Source organism: Micropterus salmoides, unplaced genomic scaffold (assembly GCF_014851395.1).
Source record: "Micropterus salmoides isolate LMB-PRFRI ecotype aquatic unplaced genomic scaffold, ASM1485139v1 Ms_hic_scaffold_11, whole genome shotgun sequence".
In the NCBI taxonomy this organism is placed as follows: domain Eukaryota; kingdom Metazoa; phylum Chordata; class Actinopteri; order Centrarchiformes; family Centrarchidae; genus Micropterus; species Micropterus salmoides.
In genome coordinates, this window is record NW_024040152.1 from 6,211,924 (window position 1) to 6,237,757 (window position 25,834).

At 40.6% G+C, this 25,834-nt stretch overlaps 1 protein-coding gene across 8 annotated transcripts; it reads left to right on the top strand.

Moving 5' to 3' along the window:
* Positions 1-542: 542 nt before the first annotated feature.
* On the top strand, positions 543-23,158 carry etv1 (ETS variant transcription factor 1). Of its 8 annotated transcripts, none has more exons than XM_038710584.1 (16): positions 543-661; positions 1,095-1,379; positions 1,490-1,698; positions 1,970-2,072; positions 2,488-2,578; positions 2,904-2,951; positions 7,467-7,520; positions 13,359-13,380; positions 13,999-14,128; positions 15,389-15,577; positions 16,341-16,588; positions 19,120-19,191; positions 19,281-19,349; positions 19,460-19,629; positions 21,192-21,293; positions 21,783-23,158. In XM_038710584.1, the coding sequence occupies exons 4-16, from the start codon at positions 2,032-2,034 to the stop codon at positions 22,002-22,004; spliced, it is 1,458 nt and encodes a 485-aa protein (XP_038566512.1). In that variant the 5' UTR covers positions 543-661; positions 1,095-1,379; positions 1,490-1,698; positions 1,970-2,031; the 3' UTR covers positions 22,005-23,158. The 8 variants fall into 8 exon arrangements, with proteins under 8 accessions (XP_038566512.1, XP_038566513.1, XP_038566514.1 ...); XM_038710585.1 differs by having other exon boundaries at positions 1,095-1,340; XM_038710586.1 differs by having other exon boundaries at positions 1,095-1,283.
* The last annotated feature ends 2,676 nt before the right edge of the window (positions 23,159-25,834 follow it).

The window sequence follows — 25,834 nt, forward strand, 5'->3', positions numbered from 1 at the left end:
CGTCTATATGCATCCCCACTAGCTCCTCCATCCTCGCTCCTCGATGTGCATTTTAAGAATTGAGATGTCCTTCAAGATGGCGTGCAGAGATCGATTTCCGGGTCACACGCTCGTGGATTCGAGGAGACAGAAATTTGGGAAATGAGAAAGGCCCCACGTTTCATTGTGGAGGTATGACACCACTTCCTGTTTTGTTGCAACCTAAAGTAAGTTTTATAACTTGCACATTTTTTGGATTAACAAATTTTGTTCACATAACTTTTCATGAGGGTCCATAGATTTTACATGCAAAGGTTCGTGCAGATTGAACTCACCCTCTAAGAGGAGTTCAAAGAAGTAGACTGGCTTCACATATTTCATGGGGAAAGAATTATAGGTGGCGTGGCCTAGATCACAAGATGCAGCAGGGAAAGCCTGGATATAATGGTTTCATAAGGTTTTGGCAACATGTGGGAGTTACTGGCCAAAACGCACTTACCTTGTTTATAGCGCCACCAGCTGGTGGACGTGTCATTTTTTGTGTCTGAGGTTTGTGCAGCAGTCTAGACTTATGTTAATTTCATAACTTTTATGTTGTGGGCTGCAAGAGGGGAAATCAGAGGGTTTGGGAGCCACCAGCCTTCCATGCGGGGCCCCCTCATTAGTTAACGAAAGGAAACAGGTAACAATATGCTGTTTGTTGCTGAACAGTTTTAAAAGCCATTCAGGGGAAAAATCGCAACAGTTAGCAGAGCTGACTTAGCAAGTTCGCTAAGTAGTAAATTAACTATGCCTTGGCTTTAATTTAAACGGCTGGCTTTGTGTTCACATGTCCTATTTTTATTTTTGTTAAGTTATTATTATGTCTGCATTATAGTTTGTATTGTATTTTAAACAATTTCTTCGAATTATTAGGCGGCTAACAGCAGACAGTGGTTGTAGCCTACTTTCACGTTAAATCAGGAAGCTGCAGGGAAACAGCCACGTTAAAACTTTCCCCACTACACAAGATTAAGGTTAGGACACTCTCTCTTTTATTGTATGTTTAGGAAGCAGTGTTTAGTTTTTTGGAAGCTGTCCTCGGTTCTGCCCGGTGACCTGTGCTTTACTTCCAGGTCAGTGCCTTCTGCGGGTCTTCGGCACTCTCAACAATGTATCCCTTACAGGAGAGGGGAGAGAGCTGGCTCTCCGGCAAGTCTCTCTGGAGGCTCTTCAAAACACAGTTACCATGGACACAAACTTGACCGGGAGAGGAGTGTGTTTGTGTGTACACACTGTGCGAGGAAAGACGAGAAGGACTAGGGGTAAAGACAGGACTCTGTGTGTGCGTGCGCGCACGTGTAAAGGGAGGGAGTGTGCAGGTGCAGTTTGCATGCGTGTAACTTTAAAAGCATGAAAAAGTACGCTGAAGTATGGTTCTGCTATTATACAACATGTCCAGACTTAAAAAAGAAACACCGCACGACACTTCAATGTTACCATTGCCTTCTCCCGTGCTTACCGCCTGCAGCCGTGCGTGATTGACTGCCAGCAATCTGATCCAGTGAAAGACATTGACAACCAATAGGAAGCGGAGTGCGGCTTGTTTCCATGGGAGGCCCAGAGAGGCGATGCCAAGGCGCTAGAAAGCAGCACAGCGAGCGGGGAGAAGCGCAGGCAGCAGCCGGGACTGTGGAGATCCTGCAGCCGCTCTGTGGCGGATGAAAGCGAGGTCGTTAGGTAACTGCATGTTGGGGTTTTTGTTATACTTTCTCTCCTTTCACAAGTTGATTCTATCGTGTAAAAACATTTCGCTGCGCCCTCCAGCTCAGCGCGCTCCTCATTTACGCGCGACATTTGCAGATAGTCAACTTAACTTTACAGCATCGCCGGAGGTGTTGTCGGTAATTTCGGTTAAAAAAACAGCAGCAAGAGGTTCCTGAACTGTGACTTAATGAATGCAACTCAGGTCCTCTTTCTCCATGCTTTTAATCCATCTCGCTTTTTGAAGGGTGACCGGACAGGGGACTTTGCAGATCGCTCGTCAATTAAAGCCACATCGGCGCAGAATGGATGGATTTCACGACCAGCAAGTGCCTTACTGTAACTCCAAAGTGAGTGATCATTTGTCAGAAAAACTTGGAAGCAATCAGATAACTTTAATATCTTTTATTGTTGAAAAAATATCTTCGCTCTTTTCTCTGATCTCATGTGCCTCTCTCCCTGCTCCTGCCAAGACTCATTTCTCCCTCAGGGATAATTTAAGTTCCATTTAATCATTAAACATAAACAGCTGAACAAGGTTCCCACTACTACACAGTGTTATTGATGATGCACCATGTTACAACTTGTTAATTATATCTAATGAGTGAAGCTGAGGTTCCTTTGAATGGCTGTAGCTCAGGCTCAGTCTCATTGAGGCTCTTCCATTTGTTCTTTCAGTTGCACGTGTGCTGCAGCCAACAACAGAATCACCACTCCAGCAAGGAACAGAAAAAGATTGATTTGTGTCTTTTTGTTTTTTCACAGAAGCCACAAGAAAAGACAACAAGCTGCCAGAGGCCAGCACATGACAGAAAGAGAAAATTCATTAAGTCCAACTTGGCTCTGGACACTGAAGGTAGGCAGAGGGCAGAGGGAGAAGTTAATTTCACGGCTCCTAAACATTTAGCAAAATTCAATTGGTTTGTGGCCACCTGCGCGGCTAACTACAGAATCTCAATTACAACACAGCGGCCTGTGATGATTCTCACAAGCCTCTGTCAGTGGTCAGAGACACAAATTGACTTGTTATTAGCTGCACACGTGCCCAATGAGCTCCAGTGGCTCTGACGGCATATCAGCCCGCCATAATGAAGTCAGTTGTTTCTGATGCTTCTCCTGGGCTTTGACTGTGTCTTTTAACTGCCTTCCTGCCTTGTTCTCTGCTTCGGTTCCCCCTCCAGAGCTCTTCCAGGACCTCAGTCAGCTGCAGGAGACTTGGCTGGCAGAAGGTGAGTGTTTTAAATCTCGAGCAATAAAAAAAGGAGGAGAGATGGGTAAAAATGGATAGGTTGTGAGGGGGGAAAAAAGCTGCCTGGAGTTACTTGCCTAGCGTCGCAGTCCAATTAAAAGCCTGTGTGGAAGAGGCACCTTGTGTGTCATGCATACATTAGAGACTGTGAGCGAGGGGTCTTGAGGGAGACCGAGGAGGCTCTACCCAGAGAGTGTCATTACAAATTACCAGGAGAAGTCTCTCCGACGCTCACTGTCTCTTCTGCTTTTGGCAGGAGCTAACGCGCTGCACACCAGCCGCCGCCACCACTTCCACCTCCACCAGAGCTCTTCTGTAGCCTACCAGCTCTTTCTCTCTCACTCACTCGCTCTCTCCTTTCTCTCTCTCTCTCACGCTCTCTCTCTCTCGCTCTCCCCTTTGCTTCATCTCAGCACACCTCTCTATCTTCTCCAGCTGTACCATCACCTTGTCTTCTTCAATTCCATGTCTTTGGCGACAAAAAAAGAATGGATCTATAATTTTTTTTTATTTTTATCGCAGACTTCCAAAACACCAGAATCAGTTTCTCTAAGTTGAAATTTTTTTAGATTTATCCATTTCTTTGTTTTTTATTTTTTTATTTTTCTAATGGCAAGACTTGCTCATTGTGGTCTAACTGAGACGTGATGCTTCAGGATTTAAGCGCGAGTGTCCTCTTTCCACCGTGTCTGCAGCACCGAAGTTTTGGTTAGTGGTGAATATCGTTCATCTTTCTTTGACTTTACCGTGTTTTTATGTGCATGTGCTTGTTCCATTTGGTTTGTTGGCTTGACTTTTGTATTTGCATCTCACTGCGAAGCAACTTGCTTTGAATATTGCATGTAATCTGAAAGTTTACATCTCGGTAGAGTGCGAGTTGGGTATTTTATGAGATATCGGAAGTAGTTTTTAAAACCAGAAATCCAGACATTGTGTAAAGTTGTACAGTGTGAAAGCACATAGTTGCTTTGAAAGTGTGATTTAAATTAGTTACATGTATATAAATCTTGAAAGTAAAACAAATTAGCCAGTATTTTCTCTGTAAATGGGCCAAAGCACAGATGTAAAAATTAAATTTTAGACTGCATCTTTCATTTACTGCATGTACTGGTACATGCATAGGGTTTAAAGAAAAGAAAAACATTATTTATTATTACAAGTTTGCAGTTTAAATTAATTTGAAGTTCATGTGAAAATCTTTATGTTTTTAAAAATCATTTGTATTGTTAAAAAATATTGTTGAAGTTATATTTAGTCCTTTAATGGAAACCTGGATAATTAGAAATTATGAGATCAGATCCATGTCAACTGTAAAAAGGCACAAATATTAACTTTTTTTTATATTATGCTGTTTCATTTGTGTAAAACAAGTAAATTAGAATTAATTATTAAATTCAATTTTTCTGAGTTAGCTGGGGCAATAAAATACCAGCCTTCCCTCAAAGATATCTACTTCCACATATCTCTCAGTGCTCAGATTGTAAAGCCATAATTCTAGTTATAAAGTAGAACTCTAAAGTGCACAGTATAATTGAATCAACTGAAATACTTTCTTTAAAATGAGGATTGAGTCATAATACATCCCCTGGAAAAGTGTCTAGAGAAATTTTAGCTTGCACCCTTCACACAGGTGAATAAGACTCTCAATCATTTATAGGCTCCATCTATTCTTCAACACATTTGAAAGTGCTCACAGTGCAATCAGAAGCTTTTAAAAAATGAAAAGTATGCTTTGAAACAGATATTGGAGTAGTTGAGTCGACTCTGAGCTGCAGTTAGATTATGAGGTAGCGCGGCGCACACCGCAGGGCGTGTAAAAGAATAAGACACGATTTTAATATTTCAGTATCCAAAGTGAGAAAAGAGACAGCGGCGGCTGATAAGAGGTATTACTGTTAAAGATTACAGTTCTGCCTGTCATGGATCAATGTGATGATGTACGCTTCAAGATTGTAGATTTAATGAATGACTTCCTGTCCATTAAGATGAAAAGGAATACCTCGCCATTTCTAAGATTTATTAGTTCAGGTAATTGGAACAAGAGGAAGAATTATGAGAGACGGACTGAATTTCCGACTCCAAGACTGGGAGGTTGAGGAGGGTTTGTCATCTGACAGGCGTATGTTTGACACCCACAAACCACATGTACCTTTCTCGCCAAAAAGTGTCATGCATTAGAGATTTTTTACTTTAAGAATACTGTTTTTACTTTTGTTTATGTAATGATTTCTCTATGAAATACTGGTGCTGGCGGCATCATTTATCTTGGATCTCTGTGCAGACAAAATGTTCAGTTTGTTTAAAACTCAACCTTGCACACAGAGCTGTTGCAGGTTAAGTCTCTGTTGCTCCGGCCTCTCGAATACAGCATTAGCAACATCTCCCTTTTCATCCACGCTCTTGTTTTTGATTCTGTCCTCTCTATTTTTTGGGGGGTTGGTTTTGTGAATGGCGGCAGATTTCCAGCTCTGCCGTTCTCCCCAGGAGTTTGTTGCAGGGATCAGCTGGCTCATTCACAGACTGAGGCCAGTGACTCATCCATCCTGTACTTCCTTTTGGACACAGAGACACTGCTGCCCTCTTTTTTTGTTGTTGTTGTTTTTCATCTCCTCTCTCCTCCCTTTCCAAGTTAGGTTCTGTGAAGTTTCTGCGAGTTTGTTTGTGTTGTAACGATGAGATGAGTTCCACCCTCATTTCTGTATTTTTCATTGTTGTGTTGGTTTGGCATTTTTAAGGAAAATTGGTTTTGACTACTGAAAGGAAAAGGGAAAAAAAAATAGAGTCAAAGTGTTAAGAGCTTTAGAAGGGTTGAGTATGACTTTCCTTTGTGTCTGTTTTCGGTCAATTTGTTATCAAAATTTTCGTGTAATGGCCCTTTAAGAAAGCATGCAACAAAGAGGAGTATTGCAGCAAAGCAGCCCAAGTTATTCTCCAAATCAACAAAAACTCCACCAGGCTAAAGCACAAATTGTATTTTAAATAATAGCATACAATAGTGTGTTGATAGCTTACAGCAGAATCCTCCTTCCTACCTCTTTGTTTTCTGTTCTCTTCACCCGCTTGACATTGTTGGAGCAATTTCTCCTCTTTATCTGCTGATTGTTTACTCTCCTCAATTCACACCTCTGGCAAGAAAAAAAAACCTCCCTGATAATCATCAATTTTTTTTTTTTTTTTTGAAGATCTCTATAGACACGTTGAGACATGTTACTGATCCTGTGATAATGAGGATCCACCTCATTGTGTATATAAATAGACATGCTAATGACAAGTTTAAATCTCCTTTTGCCTTTTGCCAGAGAGACTCGAACTTGAGGGACATAGAGAACTGTCACTGAGTGAAAATGTGTGTGATATAAATATGTACATGCCTAATTGGAGCCGGAGTGGAGCAGGCTTCATTATTTTAGCATTAGCCTGAGTGCAGGGGCGTATGAGGCGCAGGTGAAGCATTGGAAGGTTTGGAACAGACCTAACTCGGTAGGTACAGGTGGATTCACCAGTAGGGAAGAAGCCAATTAGATACTGTTAACAATGGGTGTTTGGCTGCTGGCAAGGAGTGAGAGCCGAGGCTGCAGAGCAGTCAATGGACAAGGCGACCTCAGGAAGTGGAATTAGGAGGTAGCCGGTCACTTAAAGCTAAATATTATCTCCCTCGCCGGCTGCCATTTGTTAGAAAACATGGTTCATTGTAGAATCTTTTTAAATCATGGAAAACATATTGCTCAAAACATTTCAAGGTTATTTTGTACACTGATATTGTCATGTCTATAATTTCTGTTTGTAGTAAGCCATTTTTCAATTTTTCTATTAACAAGCCATAGAAGTCAGATTTTATAAAAACAAGTGATGAAATTGTTGAAGTTTTTTAGAGATTAACCTGTTTTAAGATTAGTTTTGGATACAGTGTCTGTATATTGATACGAAACACAATAAAGCGTTAAAGGTTCAGAAAAATGGAAATCTAAACAACTACCGTTCCATTGCAATTGGACAATCTTCATCTGCTGAGGAAGATTGTGTAATATGCTTGAAAGCTCAAGACTGGCTACTAAATCTCTTGTGGCGAGATTGTTTTGTCAAAACTAAAATCTCATTCAATTCATGAAATTTTTTAGAGAGGATTTGTTGAAAAGGAATGAAAAAGAATTAGTCATTTGAATTTTTTTACAAGTTAAAAAAAGACTTGACTAGAGAAAAATGAGCATATAAAACCTTATTGCACATTAAAAAAACAGCGTCACCATATAATTTCCATCACACTAAAGAATAACAAAGTACTCCTTGCCCTGATTTCCTGTAACACATATTTTTCGCAGCTGTGTTCTTTAACCGACAGCAGAGGCAAACAATGCAGGAACAGGCCAACCTAATGTCCCAGGAGACTGTTTGCCAGAGGAGGGTATTGGACTGTAGAGAGCTGTGATCAATGCTGCATTGTCCATCAACATCAGAAACAATCATCCTTTTTCTTCTTCTCTGCTTATGTCTTTAGCTCAAGTTCCCGACAATGACGAGCAGTTTGTTCCAGACTTCCAGACCGAAAACTGTGAGTAAGACACCAGTCTTGTCGCTGTTTCTCTGTGTCTCTGTGTCTCTGTGTGTTTGTGCATGCGTTAGTGCTTATGTTTGGGTGTGCGTCAACATCTGTGGTGTTTTTTTTCATTCGTCTCGACTGGTGTGTTTGCACTCGGGGAGAGTGCATGTGGCGGTGTGTGTTTTTCCGTGTCTCTCAGTAACCTCACCTTTGCTCGCACAAATGTTCTCTGGAGAGCTGCAGCAGTCTTTCGGGTCTGCAGACAGGTGCATGGGTTGGGGTGGGGGGGGGGTCGTCTCTCTGTCTCTCTATATATATATCTGTCTCTCCCTTCCCTCTCTGTTGCTCATGTACCGCTCACCAGCACAGAGATATTATTGCACTGTGTTTTATTTGCATAAACATCAAAATATTGTGGCAGATTTCTTTTATGGGGTTGAAGTGATATTTTTAACTGCAGGTAGGCCAAACTGCTGTCAAATGATGGCTGTTCTGAATTTTTTTTTTTTTAAATAAAATCTAAAATAAATCTAAAAAATGCTCCTAGGTGACCTTTCCACAAAGTGATTTTTGTGCAAAACATCCAGTGTGGTTAGATTATCTAAATCGGGCAGTGTAATATTAGTTAGTACCACATTTATCCATTTCAGTTGAAGGCTTGTTGGCCTTATAATACACCTTCCAATCTTCAGTGGGGATTTTTTACCTTCTTTCTCTATTTTTCCCCGCAGGAGAAAAAAATTCTGTTTCTAAGAATACTCACAAAGAATTAGATAAAAATGTATATAGCCTGACCTGAGCTGATCTTACACTCTGGGTAATAAGGATGATGTGGTTAGTCATACTTCACCTGGTTGTGCACGGTGGTTGCACACAGTGACTGGTGACTTGGCACGGTCCACTTCTGGAGGAAGTAGTGCCAAGGTGGGGACAGAAATGGAGTGAGTTGAGCTCAGTGGGACCCGGAGCGAGCACATGTCTTTCAGATGAGCCAAAACACCCGTGAAACTGTGAGAAAAGATACAAAACAAGTCTTCCCTATGTCCTCAACGCCCTTTAACCTGAAAACAAAGTTGGACAAAATGCAGAAGTGAGGATTCTTACCTAGGACAAAGAGAAAAGGTCACATGATATTTGCATTGGCATCCTCTTAGTTTTACAGTAGATTATAAAATTCTAGCAGTCAAAGAAAACATTTGGGTAAGATTAAGCAGCAATGGGGCTGGCATTAAGCTAGATCACAGACCTTTAACCTCTTTTGAGCCAGACAACAGCCTGAGATCCTCAAGCCGGTTCCTGTTGGTTGCCTACATTAAATAACAGGGGGTCTTCTCTCTCTTTTTTGCTATCAATTCTCACCCCTTAAACGACAAACCTGAGGAGCTAAGGCTGACAAGAACAGTGTCTTCCTTTAAAACACGTCTTGCTTTTATGCTGTACTTCAAATGTCTTATCATGATTTTGCTAGTTTTGTTGTTGTTTTAAGGCTGTTGAATATTAGATTTAAATGCATAATAAATATGCAAATACTGCTCCACAGACTGAATAAACACAAGCTTTGATTAAGGAAACCATAGTTGTGAGGGTGTAAAAACAATTCATCTCATCTTCCCTTATATCCTTGAAATGTTTGCCCACTCAGATCTTTTCCATTCATTAGACTTGGACTTTGTATTATTCAGAAGATACCACAACAGTAAAGTAAACACCTGACCCTTGGGTGTGAATTAGCTTACCCTAAAATCCAAGGTGGAGTAGCGGTGTAGTGTACAGTAGAGAACCAGAGGTCACCGAGACTGTCCTGTTGTCCTTCAGAGGTAGCCAGGGTGGGTGGCCACGGTGGCAGGAGACTGCTGACCATCTGAATTGTCCTGTTGGCAAACCTGCAGCAGACTGGAGAGGCACTGACAGATGGCGGGAGGGTGAGGGCACCGTGGTTGGGCGCTCGAGCAGGCATCCCAGCCGGCAGCTCTCCCATATGGGTTTCACCGAGCCGAGAGATGGAGGGGAGGACAGGAAGAGAAGATAGAGAGACGGAGATGAAGATGGAAAGAGATGTAGCTAGAAGTTGTACCTAAAGAGAAAAGAGTTAAAAGGACAGTGACTAAGGGTGGAAGTAACTAATTAGGAATGTCATTACTGCAACAAAGCAGCTTTGATGTGTAGTTAGAAAAGCCTGGCAGTATATTACTTTCAATCAACAATCCCATGAAAAAAAACTAAATCAAGAGTCAAGGTCTTTCTCCAAAAACTGATATAGTTTATTCCTCTGCGCCATAGAACTCAATTTTTTGATTACTCCTTTTATGAGTTATGTTTGCAAAAAAATAACTGCCAAGCTGTTCTAGGAAATTGTTTAGTCTTAAACATTTAATTTGAACGTGTGACCTGTTTTTAAAGATTTACTGTACATCTTTGAATGAATGCGCTTTGGGCTGAATTGTCGTAGTGTGTTGAGACGGTTTAAAGCATTGTTAGTTTTTATCTTTTCATGTCATTTGCTGACATCAATAAAAATGTAGATAACAGCAGCCTTGTCCATAACTCAGTAGCCTATTTTTCTAAGCATAACTTGTCAATTGTAAATTATTTAAAATTCAAATTTGGTTGTAAAGTTAACTAGCGTTGCTGAAAAATGTCTTTGATAGTTAGCATTAGCCAGCTTTAAAAAAACATGTCCAGTTGCGTTGTTAGCCTAATTCTTTGCAAGCTAGCTCACTATCTGTGCTAGCTAGTTGGTAGTATTAGCAAAAGAAAACAACTAGTAGTAGCAATAGTATTATTTTTTTTTTTCATGGTAAAATATTCTGACAGGAGTTTAATAAATTGCAGTTTCTTATTTTTAGGAAACAGAATGCATTAGACTATACAAAAAAAATTAACTTGCATTCTGATAAACAAGAATGGTCATAATTGTTAACCCTAATTATTATCTGTTGTTTTCTATCAATACTCTCGCCCCTTTTTGAATTTTGAATTATCTACAGCACATTTTATTCTTATGTAAATAGATTTTTACACTGATAGTTTTATATCAGCTTCAGTAAATCAATAGTAAAGCAACAGTTTTTTTTTTTTATGGTTTGTTATTCTGGTTAGTTGGCAGCTGGCAAAAGAATAAAAAAGGTGGAAACAGAAAATCAAATTGAAGGAAAGGGGGAGAAATAATCTGTGTCGAGGAGTACTGTAACTTCAAATATTGCAGGTTTGAAATTCCTTCCCAAAGTGTTATTTTATATGTTCATGGTCTTAGATTTATTACCTCTGGAGAAGCCATGACAGTTTCCTTCAATGTTGACTTCACACTCTCCATCTATGCAGCACAGAAGCAGCATGTGAGCGGCCTCGAAGCAAAAGTGTCCTCAGGCTGAAGGAGGAGAAGGAGAATTTTCTTTGTCTCAAACTCCAACACAGATGCTTACCATTAGCATAACTTAGCAGGGAACGAAGGAATAGAGGAGGTGTAAAATGAGGCCACACATTACCAGCAGATCTGAGCCTCCATCATTTAACAGCAAAAGCGAGCACCTACAGTAGGTGAAAATGGAATGGAAGGTTTTTCGCTGTTGCCAAAAGACCTGTAATTTTTTATGAATGGACTGGAGAAATATCTGCCAAACATAGGCTCTGGTTCTGCCAAAACACACAATTTGTACCTGAGAATACATAACGTTTGGGGCCAAGAGTTCTTTGATAACATACTGAAAGGATTGGCAGAAACATGGCAGCACTCTTGTAGGAAAATGTAAAAGTAATGTGATACATCTGTAATATTGAACACTGAATCTTTCTTTACTTGACAAAGCTGAAGAATCATTTTTTCAACATGTGACCACATTGTTGATTTAACATAAAGCAAACAATTATATTTAATCTTTACACCAAAGACCCAAGGAAATTGCAGAATATTTTAAAGTTAATGGCACAGGGAAAAAAAGCAAAAACAACATTGGTATTCAAAATAGACCCAGTAATTGTTCTAACTGCTTCTTTAAACACCCTACCATCTTGGTTAATCAATATGTAGATAATGAGAGCAATCAAGCAGTGATGGGCATGACATTCTGGACTAAAAAGGAAGTCTCTGTTTTAGTCAGAGGCAATGCCCTCGCTATTGATTTGTGTACCTTGGCACCCCACTGACGAAATCTATTGTGACATTTCCATTTCTAATTTAAGGCCCTGGGCTGCTGCACACATGAAGCTATTGTTAATATCTCATGTGACGCTTACAGTTAATCACAGCATTTTTATAGCCATTGCTGATACATTTCATATGTAAATTGAAAAACTGAAATTGAGTCAGTGAAGGTAAGAAATGTAGTCCAGCATCGGGTGAGCTGCAAACCAGACGTCCGGGAGGCTCTTGTATTAAAGTAAAAAAAAAAGAAATACACGTATGTTTATTGTAGTAGGTAATTAAAGTGACCCTGATTGTGATTTCTACATGCAAAACTAAAGTATTGTTGTGACTCCGTAATCCCTTAACGAGGCTCTGCCATGCGAGCGTCGTCAAAGGTCTCCCCTCAGGAAGTGTCTCTTTGACCTCCGATCGATGACCCGGAAAGGTCAGGCCCCCAGCGAGGGCTGCGAACAACCCCTGAGCTTTGTCATGCCGGGCCCGTGTGGCCCGTCCCCCAGGGGCTCGGCTGTGCGTCAGATGGGGTGTTGGCAGATCGACCCCTGCTCGTACGGCAGCTGTCAGTCAGCCGTGAGAAAACTCCCCAAAACATCCTCCTCTCTCAGCTCCTTGTAGCCTTAGAGACATCCCTGACTGTGGGTGTATTTAAAAGAAACATATTCCCAAACCACAGATTTGAGTCTTTTGGGTCATCAAATGTCTAAATGTTTGTACTTTAGTTGGACCAGGAGTTGATGGATTTCCTGTCTCTATTCAGAATTTCTTGAAGCTATGTTTTTAACTCAGGAGATGGCCATCTCTCAGCCTGAAACGTCAGTCAAAAATCATCCCCTTCAACCACGACTGGCCCTCTCTCGTGTTTGATAGAGCGCTGTGGGATGGCCTCACCGCTGCTTTGTGTGCAGTCGCGGTGAGACGGCGATTGGCGAGGCAACCCGAGCCTGACTTCATTCTGACTGACTGGGTTTTCGTCAGAAGCGCAGCCAATTGGATTAGCGTTGATCATGACTCGAGATGATGGGATGTTAATCAGGACTGATCAGGCACTTAACAGCCTCTCAGATGCACCAGGCTCACTGCGGGGCCATAGGTAGAGAGTGCAGCCCCCCCCCCCCTTCAGATCAATGAGCACTGTTGTCGTCTGGAACGTACTGACAGCCAACTAAGAAGCAGATAGAGCATTTATAGGAGCTTGCCGCACACCCAGTTTTATGATTGTCATATTTCACTAACAGAGTCGCTGTCAGGAAAAGGCCGAACAAATGAGATTTGAAGTGAGTTGTTTGTGTAAGTGATGGCCTGCCAAATCTGTCGGTGGATGGACGCTTAGTCTTTTAACTTTAATTTATCCATCATGAATTGTCTCAGTGATGAACTGGTACACATTCATACAAGTACACATACTGGTATCTGTGCTGCAATATGGCTGTTTTCTAATTGGGGTAAAGCTGCTCGGGTACTGTAGACCTTCTATCACGGTATATGAAATTCTATATCACAGTAACTGTATATATCACTATACAATAATTGTTCTGTAGATTCAATAAAGAGATGGTTTAAAATAACCATGCCATACTGTACTTCATCACATTTAATTCATTTATTCTTTTATTTGGAACTTCCTTACAAACAAAAACAAGTCCTCCTACTCTGTATTTACAATTTCACTTTCCTTCTCCATGTTTTCTTGTCACTCTCTTCTTCTGCAGCGGTTGGCAAACCAGCTTAGAGGTACATTACCGCCACCAACTGTCGCTCTCACGTCACATGAAAAGGTGTTAAACAGTCTTGCTGCCCAAATTATATTATGCAAGATCGCGCAATAATCCAGCCCTGATTTGTTAGAATGCCCGATCCTAATATATATTAGAGACACTGAGGGACCGCTCCCGCAGTGGAAACGGTATTGCCAGTCTGTACCGCCGGACTTATTTCTACCTATATACCGTCATATCGCGCAACCCTAGAAAAAGGGTTAGACAGCTGTGTCCTTTTGTTAAATTTTGGACAGTGGCCACTACAGGTACCTAAAGGCACTGATTTCTTCCCCAAAATGTATTCGTTGTATTGTTTTCCTTAATTTCTTTTTGTAAATGATTTATAGGATGTGACGTAAGGATGGAGGTGGTGGCTCAACCTGTCAACCTATCTGCTAATTCTAAATTATAATAAATTGAAGTTTATTGAGTGAATTAAAAAAAAAAGTTCACCACCTTCATTACAAAAATTCATTTGCACCATCTTTCAAAACCCACATTCTTGAATATGACAAGTTACTATTTGACAGGGAGGTGGTTCATTGTCATTCAGTATTTGTTTTTCTTCAACCTTCTTCCTCTCTCTGTGTAGTGGCTTTCCACGGACTGCAGTTGAAGATCAAGAGGGAGCTGCACAGCCCGTGTTCAGAGCTGAGCTCCAACTGTAGTCAGGAACGGCCCTTCAAGCTCCAGTATGGAGAGAAGTGCCCATACAACGTCAGGTGGGCACCGCACGACACTGACTCAAAATAAACTTACACAGGACTCAAAATGCCCCTCTAAAAGACAACTCTTTCATAGTTTTAGATTGGTAACATTAAAAAGAAGTTATAAGTACAGCTATTTCCGTTCCACATTCTGCTCTTAACCAGCAACAGGAGTGTATTTGTGTTGATGTGCACCACCCATGTCATTAGTTGAGCATTTTTATGTTTTACACTTTGACAGTGACAGTTGTTTTGCAGATTTTCAACTAAAAATGTTCAGCACAACATTATATTGATTTTTGTATTTAAATGAAAATGACATTTGCTACACATTTCAAATAAGATGTACCAGATGTACCACTGCAGGTATCTTATTCAGAGTAAATCCAAAGCACCTTGTGACAAGTACAGTCATGTGGGGTTGTTTTTGTTATTTTTACTTCAAATGAACTTGAACTGATTTGCTTAGTAATATATATCATCCTTTCAGCTTGCATGTTCATATAATGACCTTGTACGCAGGGAGCCATCTTTCAGTGGTGAATCATAATGTGTGATTCACTTGCTCACCTGGCAACAACTGCTCAGACCTATATAAGGGACGAAAAAAGGCAAAGTCTAACATTTGGCAGGGCATTACTTTACATCAAAATCTCCACAGTGTGCGCCAAGAGGTGATGTGACATTCCTTAATATATCCTTTGGAACAAGTCAGCATGCATCTGATTCAGCATTTGATTTACAAAATACCACTATGGAAGGACAAATGTGTGGCAAACAAAATGGATTCATTATGATATAGGGAATGGACATTTTTACCAAATACTGATTTTTACATTACAAATAATACAAAAGCATCTCTGACATGATGCTCTATAGTATTGGAAAGTAACATGAAGTAAAATAACAACATAAAATGCAATTTCCTCAAATAACAGTAAAAGATATAATAATTTTCTTAAATTGCTCTATTTTTTTTTGTTTGATTTCTCAAATAAGATTTTCTTTTCAAATTTAAGAAGGATCTGGGTAACCGCAGTAACGTATGATCTGGATTTACTGTACTATCAGGTATCCTTTGACAAAGACAAATCTGATGCAGTATGGATAAAGCCTTATTCCAACACAGCTAATTCAAACTAATTCAAAAATGCTCCATCATCATGAAAGTTTACATATGCAGTATGGACATGGCCGAGGGGAATCAAACCCCAAACACTGGCAGCCCTAGAAGCATATTTGACTCCTGTCTTGTGGCCCTTCTTTTTGCCACAGTGCCTATGAGCAGAAGCAGCCTGCAGGAATGAAGCCCTCCAGCCCAGTGACTCCCCCCTGTAGCACCCCTGTGTCCCCCCTCCATCATGCCTCACCCACGGCGGCCCCAACACCCAAACCAGACAGGACCTACGCCCACATACCACCCTCGCAGCCGCTCCCTGACAACGCCTACTCTATGGACCACAGGTACTGCAGCCCGCAGCCTTTTACATTTACATCACATTTACATCTGGGGCTTTTAGCTGGCGGTTGTACTCAGAACAGATTATAATAAGGCCACAGCAGCAGATGTAAATCAGAGTTTTAGGAACAGTAGAATCTCATTGGTTGAGTGGATGTTCAGTGGGAGGAGCTAACAAACTGCAGCTTTTGAGAGCACGTTATCTAATCGCAGAATTTGAATAAGAAAGACGTGTCCCAAATATACTGAACAACAAATATCTGAAGGGCAATGACATTATACAGAATTCATGGTCTTTTTTTAAATTAGACGTTAGAGAAAACTCTGAAAAAATAAATAGGCCTATGTTTTTTGTGTTTTCTACTCTCTTGACATTTTCTTTGTTCTAAGTGATTGTAAAGTGGATATTTGGGGGGGTTGGACAAATAGCAAGCAATCTGAAGCATTTGAGCATTTTAAAACTATTTTATAGACTAAAAGATTCATTAATTCATTAAATTGCAGCCCTGCTTTCAGCATAGTCTTCATTATTCTTTAATAAATTCTAGTAAGTGGGCCTTTGAGCTTACATTGTTTATTTACATTTTCTAATGACTTATTTAAGTAAGATAACTTAAATATTGTCATGTAATATGTATTCTGTTGTTCTAACTTGGCATTCATTGTCATCAGGCTCTTTTACAAGCAGAGTAGAAGTAAACACATTGAAGTTTCTGGCTCTTTTTGTCTGGCTGATAATGAATCCACTGATTTTATGGTCCTCCTCAGATTTCGACGTCAGCTCTCAGAGCCGTGCCACTCGTTCCCCTCCCCGCCAACGATGGCTCGGGACGGCCGGCCCATCTACCACAGGCAGATGTCAGAGCCCAACATCCCCTTTCCTCCTCAAGGCTTCAAGCAGGAGTATCCCGACCCCCTGTTCGAGCACCCGGCCATGATGGGGGCGCCACTACCGCACACATACCCCGCCACCATGATGATCAAACAGGAGCCGAGGGACTTCACCTATGACTCAGGTGAGAGATTTGAAAAAGGGCTGTTGAGTGGGTGTTTGTGTGTTACCTTGAACTACTCTGGGAGTGAAAGAGCTATGAAGCGACAGCCGCCCTTTTTTTTTCTTGCTGCCAGAGCGTTATCATTTCAGGAATGGGAGAAGACAGGAGAGGAGGGGGTAGCGTTTATTGAGTTTGCCCATTATTAGGGCAGGGGATCTGGTTGGGCCGGGTGTCTGCGCCTTTCGCCATTTCCTGTGGTGCTCTAATAGAAAAGAGGGGGGGCTTGGGGGTTATGCCTGGTCACAACCCAAAATCCGCCCTCCCACTCTTGTCCGCTCCCTTAAGTTAGAGAGTAAAGGGAGCTAATCATCAGCCCCGAGGTCTCTGTGGAGCCTGAGGCTACATCAGGACATGAATGAACATACGCCGGACTGCTGGGTTCATTCATGAGGCGGACAGAGAGGGCCCAGGAGAGGCAGAGCTGCAGGAGAGTCTGTGTGACCAGTCAGGGAGAAAAGCAGCTTCTTCCCATGGCGATGAGTTCTAGAAAAACACTGTGGGACTCTTTCAGTCTGTTTTCTTAACAGCGGTCCTGCAGTTTTTGTCAGTGAACAGCAAAGAAACTGTGATTTTTTTTGTCACCTTCCAGTGGCAAGTTCACTTTGCCAAAGTTGTGAGTTTCACGACCGAGTGGCTTCTAAATGACTGAAATTAGCAACACTGGATAATTTCAGAAACAAACTGTGCAGTTTGATTCCCATAAAACCAAAAGATAGAGAGAAAATCTGCAAATTCTCACTTTTAAGAATCTTGATCCAGCAAATTGTTGAAACTTTTGCTTGATAAATGGACTAAACAATGAATAAATTCTCATAATTGTTATCTTTTGATTTTTATGATAATAGGCTTAGCCATTAGTTAATTGTTTCAACACAAGGATGTTAGAGGTACATTTCACTGACTTGTAATGAGTGCAGCAGTAACTTATTGTCATTACAAGCAAACATTAGTAACACAGTGAAGGTCAGAATTAACCGTAAAGATTATAAATAAAGGTATATTTTCCTTTATAGTCTTGCAATGTTGTGTCCGTTACTGTGCTGTATATCCAAGATGGAGCATCAGAGTGAATTTATTAGCAGTCACAGTGCAGCATGTTGACTGGAGCAGGCCTGTTGGAAAGGATGGGAGGGGAGCTGGTAATTTCATTAGCAGCAATTTCCTCTACAAGCCCATTACTTTGATGAAGTTCAGAGAAATGTTTATGGGCCTAAATGAAGGGCCTCAGTCTGTTTATTGAACATTCACTTTGTAACCTGTTCTGCCGTTTTTTGATCACAAGCCACGGCCGTAGTGTCTGTGCTGTGGGAGGTTCTGACATGGACAGTCAATTTGGACAGTTATAAAGCATACTGGTGTATACAGGCTTCTTTCTGTACAAAAGTAAATTACGTGATTAGACATGTAGTTAAGGAAAATAAGCTGAACAAAATCTCTCAAACGATGGGCCTTGAACAAGATGATATTTATATATAAAAATGATACAGAAACGTGATTATTTCTGCAAAAGATCAATGAATCCAGGTGAAAGTTTGTTCGCTTGTTATGTCCATGATGTTGATGAAAGATAGAAATAATAAACAGATATGTTAAGGAGTGTTAAGGAGAAGGTTTGAGAGATGGAAGTTGACAAGACAAAGTGATATTGCACATTTTATTTTTCTCACTTACAATAAATAATTGTACAAGGTAAATGTATTTGTCGTATCCCAACAGGGTTGTAAAATAAGATGCACTTGCTCGTTCCCTTTATGCTACAAAGGATAACATGATATACAAATACAAAGACTAAATGAGCAACAAAGTTAAAGAACTGTATTGGTGTTCAGATTTGATTGAATTTAGCTCAGCATCTTAAACAGCTGTCAACACACATTGATTAAAATGTTGCTAAATCTTGAATGGTGTATGAAACTACGCAACATCACCTTTTTCCAACTGAGACCCGCCCACTTCAAACCAACTGAGAAAAAAATTGAAAATCAGCCACGTGAAATAACCACAACTGTTTTAACTTCAGCAGACAATAGTGTGTTTGTGTAGGATCCAGTCACTCATAGTAAGAAAATACAACATTTAGCTGTTGGCTAACGTGCCGAAGTTACACAGTATGACAAAGAAAGTAACACCTTCAGGTCCGTGTAGTTTTGATCTGAAAAAGTGTGTAAAAGCTTGATCTTGACCCCTCACATTATGACAAAGCTTACATCATGTGAGCTTGTGTTTTCACACGAGCGCCATGTTTTATTCGGTAGTAAATCTTCCTGTGAGTGGGGACGCTCTGAGCATGTGATAGCAGCCGTGTGATATAGTGAATTCGCCTGTGGCTGGGAGCCATTGCGATGCCAACACTGGAGGGGATATTCTTTAATCAGAGCCAGTGGTGCATTGAGTGAACAGGCTTTGACTGCTCTCAGATAACTGAGATAGTGTTCTTAATGCTGCCTTCGGGCCCTTTAACACCCACTCTCCCATTCTTGCCTGGCTTTCAGCAGAAGTGCCTAGCTGCCATTCTGTCTACTTACGGCAAGACGGCTATTTGGCTCACACTAACAGGACTGAAGGTACCAACAGTGATTTTAATGAGTGTTCTGATGGTGCACTTTGGATTTAGCTGAATTTTATATCAAACATTTCTTTTCTTGTTTTTCAGGTTGTATGTTTGACAAAGTGGTGAGGCATTTCTACGATGACACCTGCGTGGTGCCTGAAAAGGTTGAAGGTGAGTCCTCCCCAAGTGCAGCGAGTACTTTTAAATACTACATTGAAAACTACTCCCTGTGCAGTCATGTTGAATCACCGTACAGTAATGGTCCATTATGCTTCCTGTAGGTGACATCAAGCAGGAGTCGGGACTGTACCGCGAGGGCCCGTCGTACCAGCGCAGAGGCTCGCTGCAGCTGTGGCAGTTCCTGGTGGCTTTACTGGACGACCCGGCCAACTCCCACTTCATCGCCTGGACTGGCCGCGGCATGGAGTTCAAACTCATCGAGCCAGAGGAGGTGAGAGGCTCAGAGAAACATTATTAAATATATTTACAAATGTGAGAGTAATAACAATCCATTTGATTTTAAGCACTTTTTACATAACCCAAGGACACCTTAAAAAACATTTTTCTAATTCTCATTTCTCACACTACTCTTTAAGCGCAGCCTTAGGAGCATGCCACATTGAATTGTACTACATATATTGCTTGTGTATGTGACCAACGTTGGCATCCTCGACTTTTTCAACCGATAAGTCAAACAACAGAAAATCGTCAACATTTTTCAATAATCGAAGGAAAAGACCAAAACAAATGTGAAGATTTGCTTGTTGTTAACTGAATATCATTAGGTTCTGATCTGTTGATGTGATAAAATAAGCAACTGGAAGATGTCACTGGGAAATCACGTTGGTTTTGACAGTACATGTAAAATGATCAACGGATTGATTTGATAATGAAAACAATCACGTGGTGCAGCTCGAGTTCAGTGATTTACATTTATATCTGTCCCTGGTGGAAATGTGGATTTGCCAGTAAGTGAGCAAAAAACGAAAACAGGTTGCGTGAAACATTTAGGCAAAATTAGACAATGTCAAAGGTCAACAGTTGAACTGAAATAAATAATGTTCTCTGCTCTTGAAATGGTCACGTTAGGCCTGGATTTAAAATAATAGTTTGTTTTTCTTCCATCCAACTGACCCTTAAGGCCGTCCCCCGCTAGATTTTTCACAGGACATATTCCTAAAAATATAACCCATGTTGACGGTTGGGTCTTTTGAAATGGAAACAGAGGCTGGGTCTGTGTGTGCCCACACCACACACAGTGGGGCTCAGTCAGTGTTGCTCACTCTTGGGGGATGGAGGAGGATGCAGGGTGCAGGCGGGTGGTGGGAGTATAGAACGGAGGAGATAGAGGGGTAGCTGGCAGCGGTCCACGCAGCCCAACAGTGTCTAGAGGTACGGGCCAGCTGCAGCTAACAGGGGGGACCATTCATGCCATCAGGTGACCAAACGCACTCGCTTTGGGACGCCGCAAACAAACGTTAGCTAGCAGCTTCTGCCTTTTCACCGGGCAGGTGTAGCATTTTGGTGAGAAAAGAAAGCACTGCACTGATGTTTTTTTTAAATTATTGGGGGGGGTCTTTTTTGGTGCAGGGGTCCTAGAAAAGCAGAGATAGATGACCAGAAAGAGAGAAAGGGAAGCGAGGAAAAGTGAGAAATAGAGTAAAAACTGTAGAGGAGAAGCTGAGGAGAACACTGTGGGGCTGTGAGTTTGGGCTGCGAGGCCGGGTGGTGGGTGGTCTGGCAGACAGGTGCTGTAACATCTGCTGCCTCCTCCGCTGGGTGTGTGACAAGCTCCTAATGAACACATCCTTGGTCAGGTCTGCTCAGGCTGGACGCACTCTAATTACTGTTATTAGGAAAATATGGATTAATAAGTTTGTTTAACATTTCAGCTGCCACAGCGTTCTTGTCGGGAAATCAGGTCGACCGTGCGTGTTTGTGTTTGATACGTCTGCATTTTGGCATCCTGCTCTTGTTTACTGGCTGCTTCTGTGTTGTTTATCTGTTCCAAAGGTGGCACGTCGGTGGGGGATACAGAAGAATCGACCGGCGATGAATTACGACAAGCTCAGCCGATCGTTGCGCTACTACTACGAGAAGGGGATCATGCAAAAGGTAAAAGAAATCCTAGAATATACCAAAAATAAAAAGTAAAGAACATTTAAAACATTACAGGAGATCCAAATCTTTGCTCAAATGGATCTTTGCTAATATATGCACATTATAAAAACAATCAAATATTACTACTGCTATTATTACTACTATAATATTACTATTGCTACTACTTGTTTTATACTAACAGGAAATGATACAACGCTTATATTACAATACAGTTGGACGTCAGTCGAACTGCAATTTTAAAATGTTTAAACTGCCAGTCAAACTCAACAAAGAGACAGCAAAATGTTTTTCCAAATTGTTATTTTTTGCTTTCTGAGTTGTTCCACTATCCACAGTAAGTTTTAAAAAAAATTTAGCTGTTAGCAGCTCTTCCATTTCCTTTCTGCGATGCATTGTGGGTGAATTCTAGATACACAACACACTCAAAATTTCATTGTTTATTTTGTTTTTTTTTTCATCCTCATCCTGTCCGTCTCCGTCCAGGTGGCCGGCGAGAGATACGTCTACAAGTTTGTGTGCGACCCTGAGGCCTTGTTCTCTATGGCGTTTCCCGACAATCAGCGGCCGGTGCTGAAGACAGACATGGAGCGGCAGATCAACGAGGAGGACACGGTGCCACTGTCGCACTTTGACGAAAACATGGCCTACGTACAGGAGGGGCCCTACTGCCAGCCGCACCCCTACAGCGAGGGCTATGTTTATTAACGTCAGCCCCACACACTCAAACACACACCTCCCCTCTCCCCTCCCCCGCTTACCTTCTCCGTCCATACACCTAAGACTGTCATGTCCTCTAATTCACAGTCGCTCCAGGGAATAAGACTGAACACTCACATGAGGCGAAGCTTTCCCTTCTCTCTCGATGTCTCACATAAACACATCCTCTATTTTGCTCATGTCTTTCTGACGTCCAAGCCGCACAGCAGGATGGAGAGTGCACTTTATGGACAGGAACGGCGTGGTGTTAACCTGCCAGGAACTAGCTATGTGGTTGGCTTTTTACCGCTGTTTATGTTTGTACATTAATGTGAGAATCATTCTGTTTGTTTGTTGTTTTTTTTATTCTTATGATTTGGAGCATGTGGCACCCTGATGAGACAGGACTCAACGGCTATTTCATGGTCACCCAAGGACTGAATCTTAGACTTCCTGCAAAAGAAACAGTCTTGTCTGCATATGAGAAGCAAATCGGAGGATAATCACTGTTTTGTTCGACTGTCCTTAAGCTTGTCCTCAAACTGCCATCCTGTACTTTCATGCTCATTTAAGTGCATACTGGTAACGATACGTTGAAGTAATAGACTTGAAAAAGTAATGTCATAATAAAAGACAAATTCAGCTACCATCAGTGAGAACTGCCTCACCACCAGATTAAGCACAGCACCTCTGTCTGTCAATGATCTCTGCCCCTCGTCCAATAAAATTGTAGATCTCATCATGTAGGTGTTTTTGCTGTAACAACAGCCAAACAGAAGCACTAACTTACGGGTTAATACTTCCGGTCAGACTTGTGCTGATTCACTCGATTTGTAGTGATAAAAAATACTTTCTCCGCATCACATGTGAATGGCCTGTGTTTAGGTTAATCAATAAAGCTATAGGCCGCTGTAAAATAACTCATTCACTGTAAACAGAAGTTTTCCTTTGTATTCTGAAATACATCAAAGCAGCATTCATTCATTTGTCATTCGGGTGTTCAGTTTTTCAATTAATAACAGGTAAAAGTGTATGTACAGTTAAAGTGGACACAGCAATCAATCAACACATTCGGGATATTATTTGCATCCCCAGATAAAAAATACAGAAGTGATTTTATTGGCGTAAACAATAAAAAGCTAAAAAAAAAAAAAATCAAACATGAAGTCAAATATTTACCTGATTTTGTTTTTTTTTCTGTTTTGTTCCAGGTGAACATGAGGTGTATATTTTGCTTAAAACCCGTTGCTTTGCCATTAATAGGGTTTCTTTTTGGTAAAAAGGTATAAGAAATATTTAGAGTTTTATAATGTGATGAAAAGAACTCATGTTATAACAAAAATATTGTTCCATTGTATAATCAGGTAAATGCACATTTTGTTGCTGCTTCAAATTGTAAGTGTGTTTTCTAGTCTCAAGAAGGAGGAAAAAAAAAAGAAAAGAAGTGCGGCACTTATGGCCTGCTATTCTAGATTTCTCTTTTTTTTTCATTTTGACTTTGTTTTTAAATTTGTTTTTGTTCAATTTGAGCATTAAAAAATAATCTGGTCAGTCTGAGGTTTGTTTCTCGAGGTTCACATGTGTGGGATGGGATTGGCGATAGCAAAAACTAATAAAATAGTTCTGAAAAACAAAGATTTCTCCACGTTTAAGATGTTTTACAAAACTAATCATTATATAAATGCAATTCAGTGGTGTTTTTTGCACTGAAACTTTAAGTTTATCACTTCTTTCTTGGCAGAAAATAGTTTTAAATCATAAATTTACATACTGCAAGCGAAAAAAACACTAGAGAAACCAAGCAAACATGGGTGTGTGTGTGTGTGTGTGTGTGTGTGTGAAGACTAATAGATTATGGACTCTTGTCAATTTCCAGGTTGGAGAGAAAACTCCCAACCACAAAGCATTTAACCAAAGTGACACCTGAGGAAAAATCAATGGCTAATTTGAGACACCGCTTTTTCATGTAGGTGAATTGTTTCTGTCCTTTTTTTTTCTGGTGCTCTTACAAGATTGGCAGTAATGAAAAACACAAACCAGGAACACTCCCTTAAAGTTATTATTTCCTTCTGCGAAGTGTCACTATTGCTAAAAATCAATGACTAATTTAAGGAAACATTGTTTAATTGGTTCCACTGATGGGAAAAATGAAAACGGATGTGTAAGTAATGAAAAAACACTACTTGCCTTAATTTGTCAGAGCAGGTTACAAACCTACCCTATTACAGTCCCCAGTGTTAGATTTTTTTTTATTGATTGTCTGTAGTGCAGGGAATTGCCCTTAACTTTAAACACCTGATTGCTTCCCTGAGGATATTTAACAACCTGTAATCCGACATATACAAACCCGAAAACAGCAGTAAAGCGTTTAATATGATGAATGACACTTCTAATTTGGGTTTTCCCCTTAAAATGGCAATAATCTGTAGTAATAACCTGCCTGTTCACCAGTGACAAAGTACTGTACAGTCATAATGCATTATGAAAAGCTGTCTAGCGCATAGAAGATTGTAACAAGTAACACAATCTAGTATAATTCTTTTAGTAGAGTTTGCTGAAGGAAGTCCTCACATTTTGCACCCTAATTTCAAAAACACATTGTTGCTCAGATTTCTCTCAGCTGCAAGCAAGAACAGAGCTTCTTTATTTCTGAACGGGACTTTACTTTCCACAACTGTAACTTAAATATGGTGGATATTTTACTGTAGACTGTCTGTATTGTCATTTTAGCCATATGCAGCAAGTACACAGAGAAACGAAACAACATTCCTCCAAGACCAAGGTGCTACATAAAGGCGGTTTACAGTATATTATAAAAATTTAAATTTGAATCCATTTAGGGAAATTAAATAGATGGTTGGTATTTCTCCACCAGAATTGTATTCCTGGCAAGAAGGCTTTCCCCTTCATGAAATTAAAAAAATATAATTGAACTATTAACTGAACCACATGAAAATTTCAAACAATTACAACATTTTACAGACTTTCTAGCAGCACATTTACTCTCCTGTGCTTAAGTACAATTCTGAGGTACTTTTGCTACTTTATACTTCTACTTCACAACATTTCATCTGAAAATGTTCTACCTTTTACCCCGCCACATTCATTTAAAGGCTACAGTTACTAAATACTTTGCAGATTAAGAATTTAAAAAGTTTGTTTTACAGTAATTTAAACCACCAAATATAAAATGTGTACAATTAGCTCCACCAGAGGCAGCTATGTCATTAATATGCAGCTTACACGTGAATGCTTTGGTAATAACAATCCACTAATATCATAATGTAACACAGAGACCATTTTTCCTGCAGAATGAGTACTTTTCCCTAAGAACGTTTTGCTGATAATACTTACTGTACTTTTACATAAGTAAAATTTTGAATGCAAGACTTTTCACTAACAGTATTTTGACACTACTTTACACTTGAATAAGTACTCCACCCCTGCTTTCTAGTAGGTGTCCGGTCAGAGTTTATAAGGGGGGGGGTTCTGAAGTCCGGGTCACAGCCATGTGTGAGCATACCAGGCATCCGAGGCTGCATGTGGTTTGACTTTGCTGTTCAAATGAACTTCACGGTTACAGACAGGACACAAATGACTGCGGTTTATTCAAACTCATATCATTGAAATCCCATGCAAATGCCTCGGTGCTTTAAATATGTGGTGAGCGTTTCATTGTCAGCGGTGAGTTGCTGATAGGGTACTGCAGCATTTTACACCTGTTTGTGGGGAAGCGTCTTAAGGTCACTTGCAGGATTGCTTGTCTTACACCTTTTGAAGATGTTGTGTCACTGAGGCTGAAAATCACCATGCAAATCCTATTATCTGGCCCCAGTTCA